Source organism: Leiobunum rupestre, chromosome 2 (assembly GCF_980474605.1).
Source record: "Leiobunum rupestre chromosome 2, qqLeiRupe1.1.hap1, whole genome shotgun sequence".
NCBI lineage: Eukaryota > Metazoa > Arthropoda > Arachnida > Opiliones > Sclerosomatidae > Leiobunum > Leiobunum rupestre.
Genome location: NC_143385.1, coordinates 81993253 through 82017741, shown reverse-complemented (window position 1 = coordinate 82017741; position 24489 = coordinate 81993253). Strand labels below are relative to the sequence as shown.

Below are 24489 nucleotides of genomic sequence, written 5' to 3'. Positions count from 1 at the left end.
AATCCCGAAATCCCTCCTGGGTCTCTTATAAATCCCGAAATCCCTCCTGGGTCTCTTATAAATCCCGAAATCCCTCCTGGGTCTCTTATAAATCCCAAGTTAAGAAATCTTGAAATCCAGCGTGAAATTCGGATTTCAAAACCCCCCGTAGACACTTTTGGTGAATGTCCAACCCCTTGTTTGGAAGTTGGAGCAATGCTTACTAACTTGACCGAAGAATGCCTATTTAGAGACGAATTTTAGCGTAGCTCCCAAACCTACCCTCACGCCCTCTGAGTGTACGCTTCTCTCCTCCAAACGGTGGCGTCGTACCGGGGTTGCAAACTTAAACGCCGTGTAAGGCTAGGCGCCCACTGGCTCTCCGTTTCGTATCCGTCCTGCCTTCCACAAGGCATTGTCTCCGTTACAAAGCAAAGGCTTGTGGAAGGTAGTACGTAGATGTTACGAAGAGCGCTCGGCCTAAGCTGTCAGTGGCTTAAGTGTTTAATAATAATAATAATCAATAATAATCAGCTAGGCTAATACCCAAGGCACCATTTTAGGCCTAAGTCATCATGCGACTTTTGAAGCCCTTAATTCCATTGGGCATTCGGGAGCTCAATTTTTGCTAGCTCACGAAAGCTAATCGAATTGACCTGTTCTCTTGTTTGGTTCTCTTTAAAGGCCTAGGATTTCTTCTGCCAGTTTTCCTTTAAGTTTTCTTCCCGCCGCGCAAATATCCTGGTGGTAGACCAACCGCGGAACACGTTGGTCTACCACCAGGATATTTGCGCGGCGGGAAGTAAACTTAAAGGAAAACTGGCAGAAGAAATCCTAGGCCTTTAACTGACTGCTTTCGACGCGGTTGAAGTACACGGTCCCCCTCCCTCCTCTCGTAACCGTTTCTCCCCTCTGTGGTTTAGTTAGTCGGGCTAGGTTTTAGCATATCTCAGGGGGGTTCATGTTTTCACTTATAAAGATCGCTAGTCTATTTTTGTCACGTTCATAATTATATTTTTTATTTTAAGATTTTAATATAAATTTTCGTGAGAACCTTTTTGAAGAATTGGTTCCCAAACAGTCAGGGAATAGGAATATAAAGCAAATTTGGTCTTAACCAACTTGTTATAATGGGAAAACAAAGTCACGTGACTACCATATCACAGCCAACTTCGATTTGGTAACTCGTATTCATAGTTGGCCGTGCGACGTTAAAGAAAAAAATTATTCCTTCCAGATACTGCAGACAGCTAATTATATTAAATAATAATAATAAATAGATAATCAAGCAAAATTTAAACCACCATTAGCAAAATAAAATGAATAATAGTTCGTATTTCTTAGGATAGATGGCGCTGCAGTTCTCCACAAAGTCACGTGACTACCATCTTTTCAGCCCCTCTGGACATTATAGTTTCGCCTATTTGGAATTCGTCGCGGCAGATTTTCGTCTCGATGTGACTGACATTTTTTCTGACGTCACATTTGTTAACTTAACAACGTTACCAACAACGTGAAAGGGGAGCGCGCGCAAAGGGGAATTTTTATCTCATAGGCCCAAGCCGTCTTAGGGATTTTACCATACCAGAAGTAAATGAACCGAAGTTATCGACAGGCTGCTATACTCCCCATGTTGGAGGCGTTTTCCTTATGAAGTTACATATTTACCTCGAATTTGAAATTTTGCGCGAAAATATTCCGGAAAGACGATAATAAACGCAGAGCTGAAAATTGATTCCCATTCGATATACCGCTAACGTTCAACTTCACGCTGCTAATTTTCCGTCGAGTGTGAAACCAGCTTTTAACTCGAAACTGACGGCGGCAGAATTACAAATACAGAAAGTTCCGGATTTATGGAAACTGAAAGTCAATTATATACAGGGTGTTAAAAAAATGAGATACAAGGGCAATAACTCGCAATGTATTTTATCTAAAAATATGAAACTTCCTGGTCACATAACACGTGCAGGGGGTCATTTGACTACGGTAATTTCAATAACCTTGAACCGTGTCTTCAAGGTCATTTAAAATTTGTCACGAGAACAATTAGAGATACAAAGTTGATTTCAATTAGAAAAGTGTTCCCCTTCATAATTTAAGGGTAAATAACTTTGATCCTTCCTCAGTTGACCAATACCAAGTCGAGGAATTTAAGACAAAACAAGAAGGTTGTGATGAAAATAATGTTACTAGAGACCAACCTGAAGGGCTATTAACTCGAATAATACTCATGCTGGAGTATCAAAATTTGCTAGACATACTCAACTGCTAGGGCGTCTTTAGAATTTGCTAACTTTGATGACATTCACGGTCATTAATAGTTTATCTCGAGAACCAATGGATTTAGAGAAATGGTTAAAATAAAGGTTAAAAATTACAAATCTTGGCACAAAATAAGTCAGGAAAAATCTCGAAAAGTCAGGGAATTTGATTCAGATTGTGAAAATAAGGTGGCAACCCTGAAATAGATTTTTTGATTTTTGTTTAAATTAAGGATTCAATTATAGAGAAAAACTTAGATTACATTTTATAATTTTTTTGTGTTTTTTTTCATAAATAACTGTGTACCTTATATTTGAAGTACACCAGTCCGAAAAACCGCTGATGGATTTTAAATCCTTGTCAATTGCCGAGTTACCACTCCCGTTTTACAGTTTCTACGTACGCCAGCAACAATATTTCAGTCACGAATGTTCCTTTTCATTATGGATTATATACCCTCTCACACCGGCCGACGGAATCATCGCGTTTGAAATGGAATCGCCCGTTCTGGAGCGTTTCATCTTCTGGCAGTCAAATCGATAGACTTGAGCCTTCGTGCTCTCTGGCGGGGCCGGCGCGCCAATCTGTACGAAGGCCACCTCCACCCCCTCTTTACCCCCCCCCCCCCCCCAGGGGGTGTGGAGTGGGCTGCGGGCTCGTAACGTTGATCTTCTACTTTTCGAACGACTCCTCTCTTCGCGCCGTTGACATAGCAACCGGAAACTCCCTTGGCTTTTGGCCGTGATCGCTTTTGGCCGCGCGCTCTCGACGCCACCTGGCGTTGAAAGCCTAGACGCTACCCGTTCGTAGCGTCAGGCGTTGTTGAACCTCTCCGTTAGCTTCCGTTGAACCGTAGGGCTCTCGTAACACACACTTTTGTTTTCTTACCGGAAGAAGGATTTCGCTCTCTGTGAAGGCGTAACATGATATTAGTCACTTCTCTCTTGTCTCACTCTCCGTACGTTGAGTTCAGTTTCAAAGGGCCATCAGGTGGGCTAACAATGATCGCAACAGGATGCGCCGATGTAAAGGCCTATTTTTCGAATATCGCTATCGGACAATTTCGGCTTAAACGAAGCCGATGTTAACCGATACCGGTATTAGGAAAATATTTTCATGAAAAATTCTTAAAAATAAGAAAATTCTCGATGAACTAACTAATGATAATATTTAATTTGATTGGCCGCGCCACGTACGCCGGACTTCAGAAGCTAGATCATACCTTTTTTAGACAGGCAAACAAATCAAAAACCACGATATTCGATTTGTGATAGAAAAATGTATCGCGTAAAATGAAAAGAAACATATTCGGATATGCTCTTGCAAACTTTTTTGTAGTGAAAAATTCGAATAAAGTGGTATGGCAGTGCACTGAACCGTCTTTTACAATAATTTTATCATCTACACTACTGTTATGATAAATAACTTTGTTTATATCGTTCCGGCTGTACCCATATCGGTGCATCCCTGCAACAGGGGCGTTGGAACCCATTAACTTTTATTTCTTGGGAGGGCGCACTTATGCTTAATTTTTAAATTTATGAATTGACTAGTTCTAAGTATTAAAGAAATATCTATCTATCCCTGACTAGAAAAGTAATCATTTTTGACAATTTTTTTATTTTTTTTTATAAACATTGCTTTGGTATTGCTTTTTCCTCTTATCCTACCATAAATTTACAAACGCAAGAAATTACTAAAACCTTATTCGTTGAAAAAGGTTTTAAATAGCACCCTAAACCCATTTTAAAATGTGGGGATTTGAAAATGGTTCCGAAACTTGGGGAAAAGTCATGGGATTTTAAAATTGTCTAAAATTCAGGGATAAGTAAGGGAATTTTAAGAACAAGTGAAAACGTCAGAGAAAAGGGGGGGGGGGGGTAGTTTTGGTTGTAAATGGAAAACGTTAAATAAAATATTGGTTTAAAGTCGCGGCCAAGTTGTGGTTAAAAATAGGACAATGAAAATCTCTGGATATAGTCCGGGGGAATCTGGGAAATAGAATCTAAAGTGCAATCAAACAGGACCACCATTGTATAGGGGATGGCAAAAACATTTTGGCTACCTTTTTGTTTAAAGAGTGGCACCATTGAAGAATAATCTTCAGTCTTGCAGTCAAAGCTCAAAGACTCCCCAGTTACAAGGGCAGTTTTTGAATTAGAATCGCTATGTTACCCCAATGGTAGGTTATTGAACCTTGGAGTTAAAATTATGTTACGAGTAATCGCTATGTATTGGTGAATCTTAAAATTCATTTGGCGCGTGAAAATACGCCGCCATGTTATGGTATTAAAGCAGGTAAATACGCCTGCTTTACCTCACAATGTAAAGGTGCTGTCACGCGAAAAAAACGTAATTTTGAAATCGGTCAATTAAGTAAAGTTAGGTTGCGTTTTTAAGATAGCCCCAAAATTAAGAAGGCTTATTAAATCTAAGTTTGCCATTTAAACAGGGTTAGTACACGACCTGGAAAACCTGGAAAAGTCAGGGAATCTGAAAATGATTCCCAATGGTCAGGGAATAGTCAGGGAAATTTAAAATGGTCCGAAATAGTAAGGGAATTTTAAAATTACCCCAAAAATAAATCCGGAAAATAAATTTTTGAAAAATGTCTTAAAAATACATAATTAACATTTTTCAAGATTTTACCTCAAAACATAAATTTATTCTACAAAAATGGTCAGGGAAATTTGGCAATTTAGTCAGGGAAAACCTGGAAATGTCAGGGAATTTTATTCCGGAAATTTTGTACGAACCCTGTTAAGTTGGCTTTAGGTTAGCAAAATCATCCTTTGCTACTGTCTTCAATTATTCCAGGGTTCGTACACGACCTGGAGAAGTCAGGGAATTTTAAAAGGTTTCCAAAAGGTCAGGGAATTTTAAAAGGTTTCCAAAAGGTCAGGGAATTTTAAAAGGTTTCCAAAAGGTCAGGGAAAAGTCAGGGAATTTTAAAAGGTTTCCAAAAGGTCAGGGAATTTTAAAAGGTTCCCAAAAGGTCAGGGAAAAGACCAGGAATTTGAAAATGTTCCCAACAAGTAAGGGAATTTTAAAATGACCCTAGAAAAATCAGGTAAATAAATTTTTGAAATAAAATATTTTTCAAGATTTTTACCTCAAACCATTCATTTATTCTACAAAAATGGTCAGACAGTGGAAACCTGAAAATGTCAGGGAATTTAATTCCAAAAATTTTCTATGAACCCTGTATTCTGAATTAGATACTGTGGAAGCTTCTAACATAATAAACCATTTTGAAAAATTCTACATTTTCGTTAACATTTATTATTTTTTTATGTGGAATTTAAAAATCTTCTGAATATTAATAGTTGTTGACCTCTTGAGTTGGAAATTCTTTCCTTTAGCTTGATACTGTGGCGTCTTGCAGCGAGGCAAAATTCTGAAAGCATCTTGTACCAATAGTCTCAATAAAAAATGTTGAGGCTTTTGACTTTATTCAGATGCAAAAGTAAAGTTTGGGTTGGCACTGTTATTTGGCTAATTTATTGCCATTTAACTGACTTAAACTTCCCAAAACATATTTAAAATGGAATCTCAATAAGCTTAGAGCAAATCAATAGACCAAAATTGATCTTAGTTCTTATTTAACATTAGCAGAAGTAAATTAACCGAAGTTATCAGACTGCTATACTCCCCATGTTGGAGGCGTTTTCCTTATGAAGTTAAATTTTTACCTTGAATTTGAAATTTTGTGCGCTCCTAGGACGAAAAAAGAAGGTTTTTGTTTTTATGGAACCATTTTTCTACTTATAAATAGCTATACCAACAATTCCCAAGTGCAATTTATCACGTCAAAAGGCGGGGATGGAAATTTGCTTTTATTTGACTCTGATTTTCTCATCATTTTCATAAGGAAAACACCCTAAGATTCTGAGCGCTATTTCAATAGTTTCGGTTCATTTACTTCTGAAATTAGTAGTAACCATAGTTAAAACGTTTTTAATTAGCTTAAAGGCATTGTAAACTTTGTCTATATTGACTAAAAACTATACATCATCCAAAATTATAAATATTATGTTCCGAATAATTAATTTATTATTTCACTCCAGTTAGTTTTTCCTTGTGAGAGTTTTAATCTTCAGTAGGCTTTAATTGGTCTAAAGTTATAAATAGCTTGCAAAGGAGATTTCTTGACATGCTACACTTATGCCAAGTTTGTAGCATTTGGGTCAATTTAGTAATTTGAATGATAATGTGTTCTTGTGTCAACAAGCTCCTTAAAACAGTTTGAAAGCTCGTATTACAAAATTAAATTAAAAACTTATCCTTAAATTTGATTTTAATCATGGTTATTTTAATAGCCTGTGAGAAAATATGACTGTCATTTAACCAGATTCTCACCCTTCTCTTAAATATTTTTTTAAACAAACTCTAAAATATTTTAATTTGGCCTCTAATTATTATACTAAACTGAACTTTTCTGTGTAGCTATAGCATCTAATAGATCACAGGTCCATGATCTTCATTTCATTTGTTGTATAATGTTCAATAGTTTAAATTAGTGCTCCCAAGTTCAACCGATTTTCAGGTCCCAGTCTGAGCAGAGAAAATAACTGATCAATCAGATTGGATAATAAACCCGAAACTAATCGTAAGCCGACAGTTACCATATTTCAGATGCCTCAGCTATCGCTTTATGTTCTCCATTTAAATTCCTTAAGAAATTTTAATAACTGTTCATTTTAATTTGCATCCACAATAATATAAATATATAAGTACATGAGATTACAATTCACCAATTAATTATAGGGTTAATGAATCTGATACAATTTTATATCAGATTCTTGGGAATATAATAGATAAACTTTTGAAAATTACAATATGAATAACTGGAACAGTTTCTTAGTTTGTCATTATAAAACAAATTGTATTTCGTTAATTAGGTTTTTGGGCGCTTATGAGAAGATTCACTACCTTGGAGAGGACCCAGACGGAGATGATGCTCCGCAAACAGAGGGCAGGTCATCTCGGAAGCAGACACTCAGCTGCATGCAGCAGGTTCCTATGTCCTACAATCAAAATCAGCATGAGCTTACTGGTAAGTTATGTCAAAATTAACCAAGTGTTAAAGCAAGTGGCGGCTCTATCATTGCCACCTGTATTATGAAAAGGCCCCTGTTATTAGAGATGGCCATGAATATATCCCATTCCTCAAAAAACCCGACTTTATTAGAGAGCGTGGTGCCATCCATTTATGGCAAAGGAAGCTAAAATTCAAAATAGCCAAATGATAACATCGTCAGAGAGCCATTGTAGAGGATTAGGGTTAGACAGCCTATCCTTTATTATATACGCCAGTGGTTCCCAATTTTATTTTGCTATGGAACCCTAAATTATCCACCTAATTCTGGCGGAACCCCAACTCAGTTTTTTTACTCATCTTAAACTCTTGACACAAACAAAGATGGCCACACTGCGAATTCTCGGAACCCCTGTGACCCTTTTACGGAACCCCAGGGTTCCGCGGAACACCTTTTGGGAACCGCTGATATACGCAATGTAAAGTTAAAAGGAACCACCTATGGACTGCATTATATATGCCGTGTAAAAATATTGTTTATATTTTCTGTAATTTATGTTATTGACCTATCAATGCGGGGGTACCTATAAGTAGCACCTTTTTAATTTCAACACTAGCTACATCTATTGAAAAAAGGGCTACTTCACGTCGAGCCGCCACTTGCTTTAAAATACAATTAGGAAAAAATATCAAGGTTATTACTAATTTGGACTTGCAAATTAGTTTAAAAAACCCTTATTTAAAAAATAGCAATATACTATACTTTTTAAAAGAAAAATATTTATTAAAGAACATTTAACTGAACCTAAAAATTAAAATTCATCATTTTTAATTTTAAACTATTAGTTTCTTCAGACTTATAATGTTAATTTTGAATAAAAGTGAAACGTATTGCTTACTAACCGTATTGTACAATAATATTATTAATTTTAGTCTTTATAAAATAGTTCCAATTTATTAATTTCGTAAACTTACTGCCATTCAAATCAAACCATCAAAATAGTATAAGACTTGCGATATTTCAACCCCTCTTGTTTGGTAGGGTGTGCTTCAACTATACCGAGTAGCTTCCACAAGCCTTCCCCCTAATTCCGGAAAAGGTTAAATACCCTAACTGAACTAACTAATTGCCGCCCCTCCTAGGTAGGCTTGTGGAAGCTACTCGGTATTCTAAGTACACCCTACCCAACAAGACCCTGAGTTATACTCCCTTTAACTTACTTCACTGTCTTAGTTTGAAGTTTTAGCTTGAAAATATATTTTGTTACATAATAATTCTTTTACGTGCCATTTGACGCGTCTAGTTTTTTTTGTTCGACAATAGCTCTAATCTAATATTTCTAGCGTACTTTATTTCCAATGAAAGTCTAAAAATCGCTGCTTTTGGTGGTCGGAGGGAACATTGATTTCAAGTACCATTCGGATAACTTACTAGGAAGTAACTCGTTGAAATGTTGTATGCCTAATTATATATTTTCGAAAGCATTTCAACGATTTGCTTAAGTCAATTAATGCGATATACATTTTTTGCACACCTGATTACTCAAGTGACTTATTCCTCCTTGAGATTACTAACTCAACCCTTTTGTGATTTGAAACATAAAAAGATAAGGTCTTTCAGTTTGTCAACCAATTCTGGTTATATTTTGTTCGAAAAAAATTAAATTTGCAAATAATTTATAGGAACTGTTAATTTACATTAAACTAACTTAATAAAATTTGTGTGCTTTTGCTCATGCAGTGGCCTATCAGAACTTAATATAATTGTATAATCATAATTTTTGGTAGTTGGCTAATCAAAACTTAACCTATACTGCTATTGTTATTTGACCTTTTTCTAAATAATTATCATAACAGCATTAAACTTTATCAATAAATATATATAGTTCCGTTATATATAGTAAATCATTGGTGTAACTAATTACAAATCCAACATGATAATTTGGCATTTTCAGGCAATTTTTTGAATTTAAGTAATTTAAGGGTATATTGTGTGCTTCCCAGTAACTGGTGCATTAATTATACACCAATTTTTTCAGACTTCCAACGAACAGCAATTGGGATGTCCCAAGATTTTGTGTATCCTAAGGACTATGACAAGTTGATGCTTTCTTTCTTGAGTGGCTTGCCAAATGAACAGGATTTTGCCTTAAACGTTTGTACCCTGTTATCCAATGAAGGACGGCATGTATTGCATCTGAATAAGTCACCGAAGTTGTTAGATCTGATAGTGGCCCAGACTGGAGTTTGTCCTGATAGTATGTATTCTATATTAAAATCACTAGGCAACTCCAAAAGGATTTTTATCATCTTTAAAACTTATAAATTGTGCTTATGCTAATTGCTGTTTTGTTTTATTAGATGACCCAAGTTTGGGAAAGTTTTATTTGGAGTGTTGGAAAGACGTTGATGGTCGTCAAATGACAGAGTTCTGGGAGAGCATGTTGGATACCAGTGATCCTGATGTTCAAGAGCTTTGGTGGAGAAGCGGTGGCTCTCCTGAAAATTCTACAGGTACTGTAATCTATAATTTGTTTCAAATATAGTAAAATAATTTAGTTTTGTTCCCAAACATGATGATGATTTGGTTTCCAAGACAGTTAGGCTAAGTTAGTACTAAACATTAACAGGGGCGTGGCAACCGCGGGGGCGACTTGCCCCCACTTTTATTTCGCAGCAGGGGCGCTGCCCCCGCTAATTTCTTCGAGGGAGGACTTTCCGCAGAGTTGTAGACTTCTTTCCTCCAGAGTTCAAGGTTCACTCAGGATAATTATTTGTTACGGAAGGACCCCTTTTCGTTTCTCTTTGCCACCTCCAACTTCTAGAACGTCCCCTGAACATTAATATATATAAATTGTAATAATTACTGCTAGGGGCACCAGCCGCACCACTACATGATGTAAAGTTAGATAGCTATTTTAAAATAGAGATAAGGACACATTTGGAATGTGTATGTTGGGGTAACAAAACTAAATAATTTGTAATAAATCATCGCTGTAAACCCCATGTATTATACTTGGAATGCATATCCTGCCGTATTGCGTATGGTAAGAGCACTCTTGACAGCTTTGGCCCCGCCTATGAGAGAGAAAATCCCCTTTGCGAACGCTCCCCTCTCACGTTGTTGTTTTTTAAGTTAACATAGTGACGTCAAACAAACTGTCAGCCACATTGAAACGCAAATCTGCCCCAATAAGCATTCCAAGTAGAGCTATGGATACCTGATTATACAAGATATTATTGATATCACAATTGCTTGTCAATTCTGTCTTCTTTATTTGCCTGGATAGAACCAAAGATAATTTAAACTCGTAAACTAGATTCGAAATCACTCTCTCGCGCGTTGCCGATAGCGTTTACCCACTTCCCGCTGGAACTCAGAAAAAATTCGCTCCATTTTTTGCGCCTTACCGCAACCACGGCCAACTTTGATCACGCGCTATATAGCGCGGCAGCGCGTGAGCGAAGTTGGCCGTGCCGCAAACGATGGAGCCCGATTTTTCTGAGGTAACGTGCTGGAAAAGAGTAAACGCTTCGTAACAAAACCGTCAATGGGAAAGATCGCAGTATTCGAATCTAGGGTACGAGTTTAAATTATCTTTGATAGAACCATAACTTGAAAGCCTATCTCTTTTTTTGTTAGATGAACTGGAAGAACTTTTTAATCTTCGCCAAAATATGGGTGCTCGTAATGCTGAGGGACAAAGAGTATTAAGAGTGAGTTTTTTTATATTTTACTTTAATTTAAGGTATGGCATTGAGTTAAATTTAAGGTATGGCATTGCGTTAAATTTAATGTAAGGCATTGGGTTAAATTTAAGGTATGGCATTGGGTTAAATTTAAGGTATGGCATTGGGTTAAATTTAAGGTATGACATTGCGTTAAATTTAAGGTATGGCATTGGGTTAAATTTAAGGTATGGCATTGGGTTAAATTTAAGGTATGGCATTGGGTTAAATTTAAGGTATGGCATTGGGTTAAATTTAAGGTATGGCATTGGGTTAAATTTAAGGTATGGCATTGGGTTAAATTTAAGGTATGGCATTGGGTTAAATTTAAGGTATGGCATTTGGTTAATCTGATTAGTTTTAATGTGACTTAATCAAATAAATACTGAATAGTTTACAAAGGTTCAATTATGCCACCGTTGGCTACGATTCATGCTTGATCTCGTTTAACGACGGAGTTCATAGTGTTGTTCAACATTTCAATTGAAATGTCACTGAAGGCATTAATTATTCTTTATCGCAAATCTTCAATTTCTCAGCTTCTGATTGGTCAAATTTTGTCAAATCTAAGTTATTTGAACTAATAGTATGGCGAGCAACAATTTTCTAATTGGAACCAAATCCGTAAACCCAACGGTTCTTGAGATAGTTTTTGAATGACCTTGAAGGCATGGTTCTAGGTCATTCAGTTTTACACTAGTAAATGTCCCCGTGCACGAGGAATATTTCATAGATATTTGAAATGACTTTTTCAGTCATTTTTCGTTTTTAGTGGGCACCCTGTATAATTTTAGTACTAAATTAAATTTTTGTTAGAGAAAAAATAGTTTAATAGTAATATAAAAAAGTGTTAAAAAACCTGGTTTGTGTTAAAAAAAACTGTTGCATTGGTTTTTTTTCAAACCCTTTAGTCTAAATATATCTAATAAACTTCTACCAAGGATGAAAAGTTTGGTAAGAAAATTCGTATTAAAACCATAGGAAGTGCCAGTTAAATTGTTTCCTATGTTATAATTATGTGAAAATTTACCTTTGTCTTGGAATAAATGCACCTCATTTAAAACTTTTATTATCCTTATTTGACGCAGAACTTTCCCGTGCTTTTGAAATATTCGCTTATAATAAATATATATTCCGGTTGAAGGAAGGTGTTAAAATATACCAAGGCTATTTTGAAATAGCTCCAGTAGAGGTAACCAAGGTGCAAAATATCTGTATATCGAACCTACAGCATTAGAAGATGTATAAATTTCCATAAGGGCTTTAATGACGGGACTCTAGCTAAGGCCGATTCCAAATTTTTCCCCTCAGCACGCAATGATATTGTCTGGTTTCTAAGTTGTGTTTTTATAAAGAAAATTCCTTCGGTTTTATTTAGTGACTATGAATCTTATGATTCTTGGTGCTTGTCATAGCTATTCGTAGATTTTAATTCAAACAAGAGTTGTTAGAAATTATTAGCTCTACTTATTTTAAGAAATTTGCCACATAAATAATGGCAAAGTAGTTGACACTCTTCGGTCGCAGCAAGAGAAGCGAGGTTTGATCTCTATTTATGGTAGTTGGTTAAAATTTGTAAGCTGCATTGAGTTCCATAACTGAGGTTAACTGTTATAGTAAGTGTAGGGAACTGTTAGCGCTTGTTTTATGAAGGGCTTGCCATCACCCTGCTACGCATTGAGTCTGTGCCTGGAGTAGAAGGCTTTGTTTACCTCTAGTTAACCATTTATCTGTTAAAATGAATATTACTTTTACATTAGGCCTTTTGAAACATACCAGAATATTATGTTTCGTGGTCAGGGGCAAACTGGGCAGGTGGTGGTGATCACCATATCCGTCAATACAGATTTATTGTAACCATTCCCGTTTACTAAGAAAAGGGCTGCTGACCAGCCAAATTTAATGCAAATAACAGGTTCTAAAGTAGATTAAGATGTTCATCAATTTAACGGACTGGTGCTCACCCTGTCTAAAATGGCCATCTTTGAGGGTGGTGGTATTAATTTTGGCCCAAAACCAAGGGTTTTTATAATAGTTATAATAAGAAGCGAAAATTCCCTGTCAAACTTTCTACTACTGATACGCTTAGATTTTCAATATTTCCCAGTGTATATTTTTCTTATCCGGTTACTTAATAACCCTTATTTAATATTTTTCGTTACAGATAGCACTGATTTTATACAACTTATCATTTGAACATCATAATATTCCAGTTCTAGTAAAGAATTCTTCCTGTTTAAAGTAATTCTAAATATTTACTTTTTATTTTCTTGTTCCAAAATTTTATGCCTTTGGTTTTCATAGGTTTTTACTTTTGTGTGTCTTCTGTCGATGGTCTTATTTAAGGCAAATTGCCCTTGATACACTTGGTAATCTGGCTATACAGGTAAGAAAATATTTTGAACTTTTAATTTGTTAGTATGAAAATAGTAAAATTTACTTCATTAGAATAGTATATTCTTTATTTATAAATTATTGTTATTCAATACATCTTGGTGGTAACTCGTACCAAGTGTTTTACAATATAGCATAGGCAAAAAATTAGACAAATTGCTAAAGATTTTCGGAAAATGTTACACCAAATGCCCTTCAACTATATTACTCATTATGACAATATCACATAACACGTTCATGCAAAGTGAGGGTTTAAATTGGCAGAAATTTTTCACTATAGATAGAAATTCAATGCTTGATAGATTTTATTCTAACATTTAAATAAGTTTTTTACTACTGCTGTTATCAATGTATGGAATATCATGAGGAGGTACTGTTAGGCTTATTGAATCAACAAGCTGATGGCTGTGTAAAAAATTATATCGAACTTTCCCCGACGATTAAAAATCAAGTTGGAAATAGTTTAGAATGACTATAATCTTTGTGTTCAGGATTAAATGTTAGCTCATGATCATGCAAATATTTTTATTGGATATATAAAATTTTAAACCTTTTCAGTTAAAACTGTCTCTGAAAGAAGATCTGAGCTCCCGTTTGGTTGTACGTACCGTAACGGAAGGAATTGATTCATCCGATCGTTTTGTGGTTCTACGGTCACTGGAAATCTTAGGAAATCTTGCACAATGTGATGCAAATGATGACGTTCTCGCTTGTTGCATTGATCTTAGGGTAAGTTTTTAATAAAAAAATTTAGACTTCGGAATATTCATCCTACGTTATCGTGCAGGTTTACCAGCGAATAGTTTCTTTGCTAACTATTCACGATGTCATGTTGCTTGTCTATTCATTGGAAGCGCTTTATTCGCTTTCTGAGCTTGGTAGAAGGATCTGTGAGAAAATACTGAGGGTGCACAAAGCTGTTGGTAAGAATGACTTTTGAATCGTAACAAAATAGTTTTAATTTAAAATTTCTTTCATCGTTAACTTTATGAGATAAGTAGCTACTTGATTTTTTACCTAGTTTAATATGGAATCCTACAAAACTAGACTACTGCTGAAATTTAAAACAAATGAAAATTTGCGGTCAAATGGAGGGTATTAATTCAAATGAGTTACTAGTGTTTTTATGATATCTTGCTGTATTTAAAGAAACAAATGATCTGTACTGGAATTATAGTTAAAATTAATACAATTAATTACTGTAATTAAAATTAACAATTGTATTTTAATTACTTAATATTTTTAGGAACTTTGGTTAGTCTATTGACTGTGGATCCACAAATATCTGGTCCTGGAGAAGGGAATTTCAAGCTGGTTGAAACATTTGAGCCATCCGTTGTGCAAAATGAAACTGTCGCAATGCCATTGCCTTCCAAAAAAATGCAAGTGAACTTGCCACATCACTCTCTTCATGGCATTACTCCAACCACTGCAACGCATTCCATACAAACTCATATGATTCAGCAATCTCCACTTCCCACCTGTTCACCTTCAGAGATTCCCCTCAAAAGTAAGTTTTCCCCAATAATCAGTAATCTGCTTGTAAAAATGAATAAAAATAGGCTTAGTGTTAAAACACTGATATAAATTAAACAGGCAATTAAAATAATCTCTGCCATTATATATTGATGTTTAGAAATCTCAAGCAGCTGCCATTTTGGTTATGTAGTTTTTGTACTGTACTGCAAAATAAACCATTAAACTATTTATGCATACATTTGTAACGTCTGACAAGCCATTGACCCTGTACTGGGAATGGGCCTGGTAAAACGAGCGGTGCTTATGCTATGTCAAATGTAAGACATTTTGCTTACTTACTAAATCATTGGGCAGCTACTGTTGCTAGTGCAATTCTCGTCTGTAAATTACGCCGGTTTATATGAAAATCATCTAGGCCAACAGTCGCTCCCTCAGACATTCCAAATGTATACATATACATATACTTGTTGCATATGGTCATGTTAGTTTTAGAAAGTATGGAATGTGGAAGTGAAACTTAAGAAAATGGATAGTGTTCTATAATTTACTCTTCAGTTTGAGACTAGTCTTAATACTTGACGTAGTAGAAAAACCTTTAAAGGTCTGTCTGCACTCGGATGTGTTCAAAAAAGGCCTATTTTGTACAGTGGGAAGGACCTTCGATTGGTTAGTAAGGATAAATAGTTAATGATATTCTTTTATTTCTCAGAGCTACAGCCTATTTCAAATTGTTATGTACATCAATTAAAATAATTCTTAACTGTATTAAATATCTGAAAATTAGCGTAGTGATACTAGTTAAATTAACTAATTTATAAGGGGATTTTTTTATTTGAGACAACTCAAAATCCAAACGCATTAAACACATTGTGACACTTTAAAAAAGTTAAGAGTTTAGTACGTTTGCCTAGTGGTTTAATTTTTTTGTGATTGAAGTGTCAGCATTAGTTTGTTATAAAGAGATGAAGTTTTATTCAAACACTATCGCATCTGAATTCCAATTGGATTAATAATATCTACAATGAGGATTAATTTGCTCTAGTTTGGTTTACCCAAAATTTTGAAGTAGAGTTTAGGATTTGCTGAGGCGATGATCTTGTTGAATGTTGTAGGTCGAAGCTTTCGCTGGTTGGCGGGTTGATATGGCATGGATCATTGACTTCCAAGGAAACTCATCGCGTATGAGGTTAATTCTCCATTCGGCGTACAGCCACTTCTCTCGTCGCACGAGTTCTCGAAATAATTTTTACTCTTCACACGCGTTAATTTATGTAATATAAAGTTAATTTTCCATTGAATTAACTTCATTTTGTTTTTGTTTTTGTTTTTTCAACTTAGGAACAGCTGCCACTCCAAGTCATGTGTTTGGTCCTGAGGTTGATTCAGAATCTGTTGCTTGTAGCTGGTAATAACATTTTGTTCTCTTTTCCAAATTTATAAGTAGGTTAACCATTTCAATGATCTAGTATGGTGACGTATTCTTACTTGATTTTGACTGATACTTAGTCTGGCTTTAGTTAATTTTGTTTTGGTTTGATATTTTTCACCTATTTTATTGATTACAAATTAAGTCAATCATTGAATTATTCAAACTCTAACATTGCTACATGTAGGGTTATTAAGTTGATATGGTTTTGTTAGGCATTGTCATTTGTTCTCAAACACTAAACATCAGATTGTTATAATGACAGATATGAACACCAAAAAATTAAAAAAACAAGCTATGGTCTTCATTTCTGAACTTGATATATATTTATTTTTAGGCTGAAAGCGTTCTACGAAGAAAGTCCAGGAAATTCAATACTAAGGAACGAACTTTACGCCGACTATGTGTCGTATTGCAGCAAAGTGGGAAGAAAGTGTGTTGTAAACGGTCATGTATTTTCAAACTGTATGAAATTAATTTTCCCCAAGTGCAGTATTATGAAACAAGAAACGAACTCTGGTATTATTTCATTGCATTACGAGGGTCTTAAAAGGAGACAATTCCCTTTACCCTTAACAACTGTGATGGTGCCTGGAAAAAGTGGGAGTGCTACTCAGCATCGACCCGTGAGCCCAGCGGTACAATCTTCTAGTGGGCCGGGTCCACCTGGTGCAAAAGCTGCTAGTTCTGCGGATAGCGTAACTCCACCTTCCAGCCACAGTCCAATTTTGAAAGCTCATCTATCATCTCCTTTAAGAAGCTTAACACCACCCCTCACCAGCGCTGGTGTTGTTCCGTCCCCTCCCGCTTCTCCCGGTCCTTTACCAGGAAGCAATACGAATTTAATTAAAAGTTTGTTGGCTACCAAATTATCACAAAATATCAAAAAGCAACAGACATCTTCGCATTTAGCTTTGCTAGGTGGAGAAGCGCTATCCACTGAAAGCAGTGACGGTAACACTACAAACCCTTTACCTTCACAGTCTAAAGTGGCTACTGCTAACGCGGGTTCCGCTAACATTCCGGTAAACCGTGTACTGAATACGCCAAAGAGTTCTAAGTCAACAAAGTGCAAAAGTTTAAACTCAACTGTGGTTGCTAACGAATCTGGAACAAGGCCAAAAACTGTTACCATCAAACCTTTGATGGGGAAAATTCCTTTAAGATTAAATGGCATTCAAAGGGATTTCCACATTGACGTGAGTATTTGCTTGGAAATTCTTTTTATTTAACTGAAATATTGTACTCAATGTAATAACGTTTTACAAATTAGTATTTCTCTAACCCTTCAATTTCAAGTATTATTAACAGCGTAGAAATTTTTACCTTTACCATTAACATTGCACAATTTTTTTTCTAAAAATTCCTGATTTAACAAAATCAAGAAAAACTTGAGTTAACTAAACCCACCCCCTGAAAAGGAATTTAAGAAAAAACCTTATTAAAAAACTAAACCTTTTACCTATAGGATTTTGGTAAAGCATAGGCACTACATTGGGGGTTGAAGATCAAACTTTTTAAGTCCTTAAAAATGCCTCCTTTGAATAGTCCTTGGGTGAAGTTAATTTAGTATTGACAAAAGTGACATAATTACTAAGTGTGCCACTTTCAGGTTTGTTCTCTCATGTTTTGTATTAAAACACGGTGGTAGTGTTTCCATCCAAAAATCTATGACAGGGTTCATACAAACTTGGAAAAAACCTGGAAATTAGATTTTTTGACAGAGTCCAGGGAAAGTTTGCTATTAAAGAGTACAGTTACTCCAATAACTTTTTCCTGTTAAAGATTTAGCTTTATTACTTAGCTTACAATATAATCACATGGAACCAATTTCATTTAAATGTTAATCATGATTTGAGTAACTATAACTCCTCGTGAAAAGATTGGTTAAATTAGCAATGACATAGGTAGTTACAATTGGCTAGTGTGTGCGATCTATTAGTATTCATCATTTTAAAACATGAGATGCTCTTGCACCTGGAAATATATCAGTGGAATAAACTAAATATCATGGATAATGGTTAACCAATACTATATATGAATAGTATATAAGCCTGCTAGCGGTCTTCTTAGTTCTCTTAGATTCCCTCCCTTTCCAACTTGGTTCATTTTATACATTTCAAAAACTCTTCCATTGCCACACTTTGGTAATCGTCACTTTTGGTATTGAGCAGTAGTATATTATCTGTATATCATAATGAGCTTTCTCTGTACTTTTATAACTTAGACTTTAAAATGTCATACACTGACTAGAGAAATAACAATACTTAAGTAAATCCAGGGTTATTTAACGTTAAGAGGTTAGTTTAAAGAAGCTTTCAGATGGCGCTCATATGTCAGACATGCTTTCCTCAAATATTCCTTTATCATTATTGCATTGGAGCTCCGTCTAAGTTAATTATGTTGAGAAATGACAGCCACAATTTTAAATAAATATTTACCAAAAATGTTATAAAAAGTAAATAAATTTTAGTAAATTTTCTAATAGACTGCAAAGTTTTTTTAATTTGGGGTTAGGAGAAAAGGGAAACGTTTCGTGACATGGCTGCCAGCCTCCCCGCTTCTCGACTTTAATTGTCACTGAAGTAATTTCTATCGTTTTTATGTCTTATTGCGATTTATCACATTTAATAATTTGTATCTTAATTTAACGAATTCAAACTTATAGGTAAATTGACAATTAAACCACCATTTTGTCAAGCTTTTATTACCAAAATAGAATGGTCAGTTTACTTAGATGGCACCACATGCTCCACAGGGAGTCATGATTTAGTTACTTGTTACGCGATTGCAGGCAAAAATCGTTCTCTGCGCATCCAGTGTTCTCTCCCTACCTACTGTCCAGTTTTTAAGTGGAAGTGATGGTTAAAAGTCCGACCCCCATTTATTTTTTTATAAGCTTCTATTATCTTCAATAGAGGGCACTGTTTACAAATCAACCAAATTCCCATCTTTCATTCATTTTGTTTGACTTTTCTATTAGTGGTATAGAGTCTTGGTCTTTGGCATTAACGGAAATTTGCTTTAGAATGTCAATACCAAAAATTTATTGGAGAAAATTCATAAATTTTCGAAACAAAAAATTTAATTAGTTCCAGAAGCGGGGTGTGATTCTCCTCTTATATCAGCTAGTGTTTAACAAATACTCCTTATACATATAAACTACATGTCAAGGGTTAATTTGGGGGTGGGAACAGGTGTGAGTCGCTTGTTAATTTTGTGATTTCCTATATTATGAGTTTTTGAGCCAACGTGCGCTGAGTAATACATAAAATTACATAATTAGGTGGTGAGCAATTTAGCTTATGCGAGGGGTTAAATATTTTTTATTTTTTGTCCGCAGTCAGTAATTTATTTTTATTTTTTACAGGGAAGTAACGTAAAAAAATTGACCAACCATCACCCTCAGATAGACACCGTTTTAAAAGTGCAAAAGAGTGAAGAGATCAGTAGCAGTGAAAGTTTGGACAAAGATCACCACCCATCAACATCAGTAAATACACTCACAACCACCACATCTGTTGCTGCTGCTAAACAAAATGGTCTACCACCAAGCGTTGTAATTAAGAAAGATAATCTTCCACAACAGCAATTCATTATTCCCGTAACACATTCATCAACCATCTCCGATGCTAATAACATCAATGTGGGTACTACAAGTACTACTATTCCTCGTATAATTGTGATCAATAACAGCAATTTAAGGCCTTGTACAGAAATGAACACCGCTAATGCTGTGTTAGTACATTCAGCCAGTGGGGGTTTTCCTACTCAAATGCATTTAACAGCTACTACGCAAGATAACGTTTTGACCCAGGGGATTGTGCCTTCCATTATAACCCCTGTTCAAACCTCAGTAGCGCAAAACTCTGTACCAGCTCAAGAGCAATTAAATGAAGTCAATTCTTCTACCGACTTACTCAAAAATGTTTTGAATATCCAATCGGATGGTGAAGAGGACGTAAAGAGAATAAGGATCGAGAAGACTAGCTTGTATAAAAACTCTCCTTTATTGAATGGCTTATTAGATAAACGTAAAACACCTTTACCTGGTGAAGAAGAAATTGCCGCTACAGCATCAGATAGTGTGAAAGCTATTCCCGGTATTATTGGTCTGACAAATGATACTCTAACATCCAGCAATGGAAGCGTACAGCCTATAAAAAAACCTGAGCAAAAGCCAAAACCAGTTGTTCCACCTCATGTTGTCAAAGAGGATATCCTTTCTACTGCCATGGCATTTGCTGAACTAGACGAAGAGCCTTTAACTCCGGAATCTAATGCAATAACTGGTGCGGAAGATCAAAACATATCAATGCTGATGGATTCTGATGAAAAAGGTGTTATAGCAAACAGTGAATTAAGGACAGAGTGTAATGATAATGCGATAGATGGCTCTAATATAATAGGTAGTGGCGGCGTACAACCTATCGCTGTACAAGGTCTACCAGCACCAGACCTCTCTTCAATAACTGATATAGCTCGAACCCTTGAGTGCGCCTCCAAAGCCATAAATAGGACCAATGCCGAATGCCATCAGTTACCATTTGTCGCTGTTCCAGTTTCATCTTCCGTTTCTGGAAACACTATAACTACGGTGCCTGGAGCGCATATAGTTAGTGTTTTGAGATTAAACCCCCAAGGAACTGCTATAACATTACCCATGATGACAACTGGTGGTCCGGGAGTTGGTCAGCAAATATTACAAGCGCATATTGTTAGACTGCCATCACCCTCAATGTCACTTAAAGTTGAAGATGGTCAAGAATTAATTAGACTACCGCAATTAACTGCTGGGCAACTGGCTCAACTTCAAATTCAAACTTCCAGAGACAATCCTAATACTATTTTAGGTTCAACAATTGTTACTTCAGCTGGTAATACCCTGAAGAGACCGTCCACCGCTGTTGGAGCTCCAACAGCGTGTTTTCTTTTGGAAACAAAAAGACCTAGACAAGATATTCCTGGACAAACTGTGATGACTAATGTCCAAGGTTTAGGGACTAAAACTCCTTTATTAGAAGCTAGTTTGCGGCAGAGTGGATTAACTGTTATTACCGCACCACAACAAGCAATTACGTGCTCAACATCACTGAGTGGGGGAACTCAGCTTGTAACGGTACCCGCTGTAATGTCTGCTGATGGTCAGATTAAGCAGCAGGCCCAGACATTCCATTTGGCTGCTATGCCTAAAATACAACCAAAACAAGAAGCTAACTGTACAATAGTAAGCGGATCTTCATCAGCTTCATCATCGACTATCGTAAGGACAGTGGCACTTATGACTTCATCGGTTACACAAACAACTAACACTGTTGTTAATTTTTTGCAACAAAATCAGCCAATTCGTTTAGGATTAGCTACAAATGTTTCCTCTATAAATGTTGGCACTGTTAACACTCAAACAAATGTTACCCCACTTCAATCAAAACCTGTACCACTAAGGCCCGCCTTATGTAGTACGGGTACCAAAATAACAAACACCATCGTAAAAGCAACAACCGCTAGTAGTACAACGCAAGCAACTGTAACCACAAGCACGACAACTTGTATTAAAACGGACAACAAGGCCATTACTTCAAAAGATACCAAGCCTGTGTCTCAAACAGGAGCGGCACCAGTCGCTCCGCCAAAACTAAAGTTTATCTGTGAATGGAAAAACTGCATGAAGTAAGTTCACTTTTCTCAAGACATATTTAACCGGTAGAAGTGTTAATGTAATTTTTAACCATTAAATGCAGTGCTGATATGATAATCGAAGTTGGCCTAAATTTTAGTGAAAATAGTAAATAACCACTTTGAAATCAAAACTCTCTTAGTAGTTTTACCTCTTTACTTTTTCTTTGACATATTACTTTTCCTTATTTTTTTTACTAAATTGCAGGTTTTTATATACTAACCTAGACCATATAAGTTACCTTATTTCTGTTTTAAAATACCAATTATGCCAAAATATTAATTTTACCATTGAAATTTACCTTGAAACTTATGGTAAGAATATTTTGTTTTGTAGATATAGCCTATTGAATTCCTAACCGATTTCAAAAATGGTAACTTTCAGTTTAAAAATTAAATCAGTATTGGCACTGTAAATAACGTCTTATAAGAATGGCAATTTGCGAAACAGTTTATGGATTCATTGATTTTATATCCTTGATTCCATTGCTAATCAATTCAGGGGTTTGAAACCTCTAATTTAGAGCAGTAATGTAAAGACACCTTTGCTAATGTAATAAAATATACTTTTTTAATCGTAGAGCCTTTTCAAATGCTCAAGCGGTCTTGTTTCACGTGGCTAAAGAGCACATGCCTGAAGAATGTGATAATGAGGGCACTTGTGAATGGGAAAACTGCGATACCATGAAAAGGAAAAAACTGTCATTATTAACACATATGCAAGTAAGGCCACAAAAAAAAAACAATTTTTACATTGCATAAATTAGTTTGTAAGTGGTTTTTAAGGCATAATGCAATTTCCTCGGTGCTAGTTTTTGCTGGGGATTGTGTCTTGAATTTTTACCCTACTTGATGTATTTTTCATAGAACCATTAATTTATCCGTTTACAATGGTGAATATAACATGTAGTGTTATATGGGGGTAATATCATGTGATGATCTGTGGGAGGGGAACAGTTGTAGTGTTAAGCTAAAAATTACTCTTAAACTAAGTATAACATTAGTTGGGAAAGTGTTACTTCCGCCAATACTAACTCATGATGCTTAAGTATTAGTTGAAGCTTATTTAATGGAAGATTTTAAAGCTACTTATAAAACTAAAATCTGGGTTTGCTCAGTACGTAACTCAGCCCTAAATGTTTGATGGAAGCAAAATGTTATCATAATAAAAATCTTGGGGTCAGCCATTCCTCCGCTAATTATTCTTGCCTAGGGCCGCACACACGCTGACCAAGTGGTTCTAGTTACCCAATAACGATACCAAATTACATTATACTGGACATTAAAGTTTAATGCGTGATATCTTGCAGGATCGTCACTGTTCAGAGCAGCTATTACATATGCAGGCTGTGCGTCGACATCAAGTGGAACAGTTTGGCAAATCGTCTATCCCTCCAAACCAGCCTCCACCCCCGCATCCCGGATATGCTCCTGATGCGGCTCTGTTGGCTATAAGGCGGCATGCTTTGCAGTATCTCAATCCAAAAGAATTCATGGTAAGTAATATTTTATGAATATGATGCATTACGTTTACTACTGAAGGATTTTAATGTGAGACATTAATGAAGCGAAGCCAGGCCCGGACTGGCTCCTTTGGGGCCACTCTGCTAGAGAGTGAAGAGGGGCCCACTTAGGGGATTATGGGGGGGCATGGAATAATAATCTAAATAACAAATAACGTTTAAAGTGTATTAGGTTCTACATGCACATTAATTTGAAACATATACGCGTCTAAAGGCCCTCACCAACCTGGCCAGTTTGGGCCTGAATTTCACCATTATCATTCATTCTAAGAATAAATAAATACTATTAATATTATACTAAAATGAAATATTTTATTTTAGTATAATCAGAAATGTATTTATTTATTTATAGAAAATGCCTATTTTCTTATAAATTATTTGCACAAGTTTTAGCTAAATGTGGAAATTTCTATTTATTATTTCAGGAAGAAAAAGAAGGCTCCTTGACAAAAAGTATTAGATTAACAGCCTCTCTCGTATTAAGGAATTTGGTTATTTATTGTCCTTCAGCATGCAGGTATTTATTTTCTTTTCAAATATCAAACAAACCAGGTATTGAAAAAGTATCTTATAACCTGTATAAGGGAATATGATACGCTTTTTTAGTTAACGTAAAGGCACGCAGCCGCCAATGTGGGAAGTTCATAAATTGCTATTTAATCAAATATGGTTGCTTAACAGACCATAAATTTAGAAATTAATGAACTCCTTGTGTTGGCTGCTGAGTGGTATTCTATGTAAACTAAAAAATCTAATTAGAGGAAGTATGAACTAACTTAAAAAAAAGCAGCTGTTAAAATGCATTATGACTTAACTAACACCAATCACCCTTAGCTTCTATTAAGCCTGATGACAGAAATTTTAAATTGGGTGATAGTTCATACTCCCTTTAAGATATTTATATTGCAAATAGTGAGGAGAGTTAAAAATAATTTCAACATTTTCCATTTGACTGCTGTCGTGCGCTTGATCAATTTTTT

At 35.7% G+C, this 24489-nt stretch overlaps 1 protein-coding gene across 4 annotated transcripts in view; it reads left to right on the top strand.

Moving 5' to 3' along the window:
• Bap170 (Brahma associated protein 170kD) overlaps positions 1-24489 on the top strand; it is a 41939-nt gene that overhangs the window by 15913 nt on the left and 1537 nt on the right. For 2 of the 4 annotated variants that reach the window (XM_090166487.1, XM_090166486.1), the window contains 15 exons: positions 7146-7300; positions 9322-9540; positions 9644-9796; positions 10926-10999; positions 13176-13252; positions 13316-13397; positions 13964-14134; positions 14193-14328; positions 14652-14915; positions 16223-16289; positions 16648-17509; positions 19681-21980; positions 22568-22709; positions 23297-23482; positions 23935-24026. In XM_090166487.1, coding sequence (XP_090022613.1) covers positions 7146-7300; positions 9322-9540; positions 9644-9796; positions 10926-10999; positions 13176-13252; positions 13316-13397; positions 13964-14134; positions 14193-14328; positions 14652-14915; positions 16223-16289; positions 16648-17509; positions 19681-21980; positions 22568-22709; positions 23297-23482; positions 23935-24026 — 4980 coding nt within the window. Of the gene's footprint in view, positions 1-5069; positions 5315-7145; positions 7301-9321; positions 9541-9643; positions 9797-10925; positions 11000-13175; positions 13253-13315; positions 13398-13963; positions 14135-14192; positions 14329-14651; positions 14916-16222; positions 16290-16647; positions 17510-19680; positions 21981-22567; positions 22710-23296; positions 23483-23934; positions 24027-24489 lie in introns of those variants that run through there. The other 2 variants (XM_090166488.1, XM_090166489.1) reach the window with 2 other exon arrangements.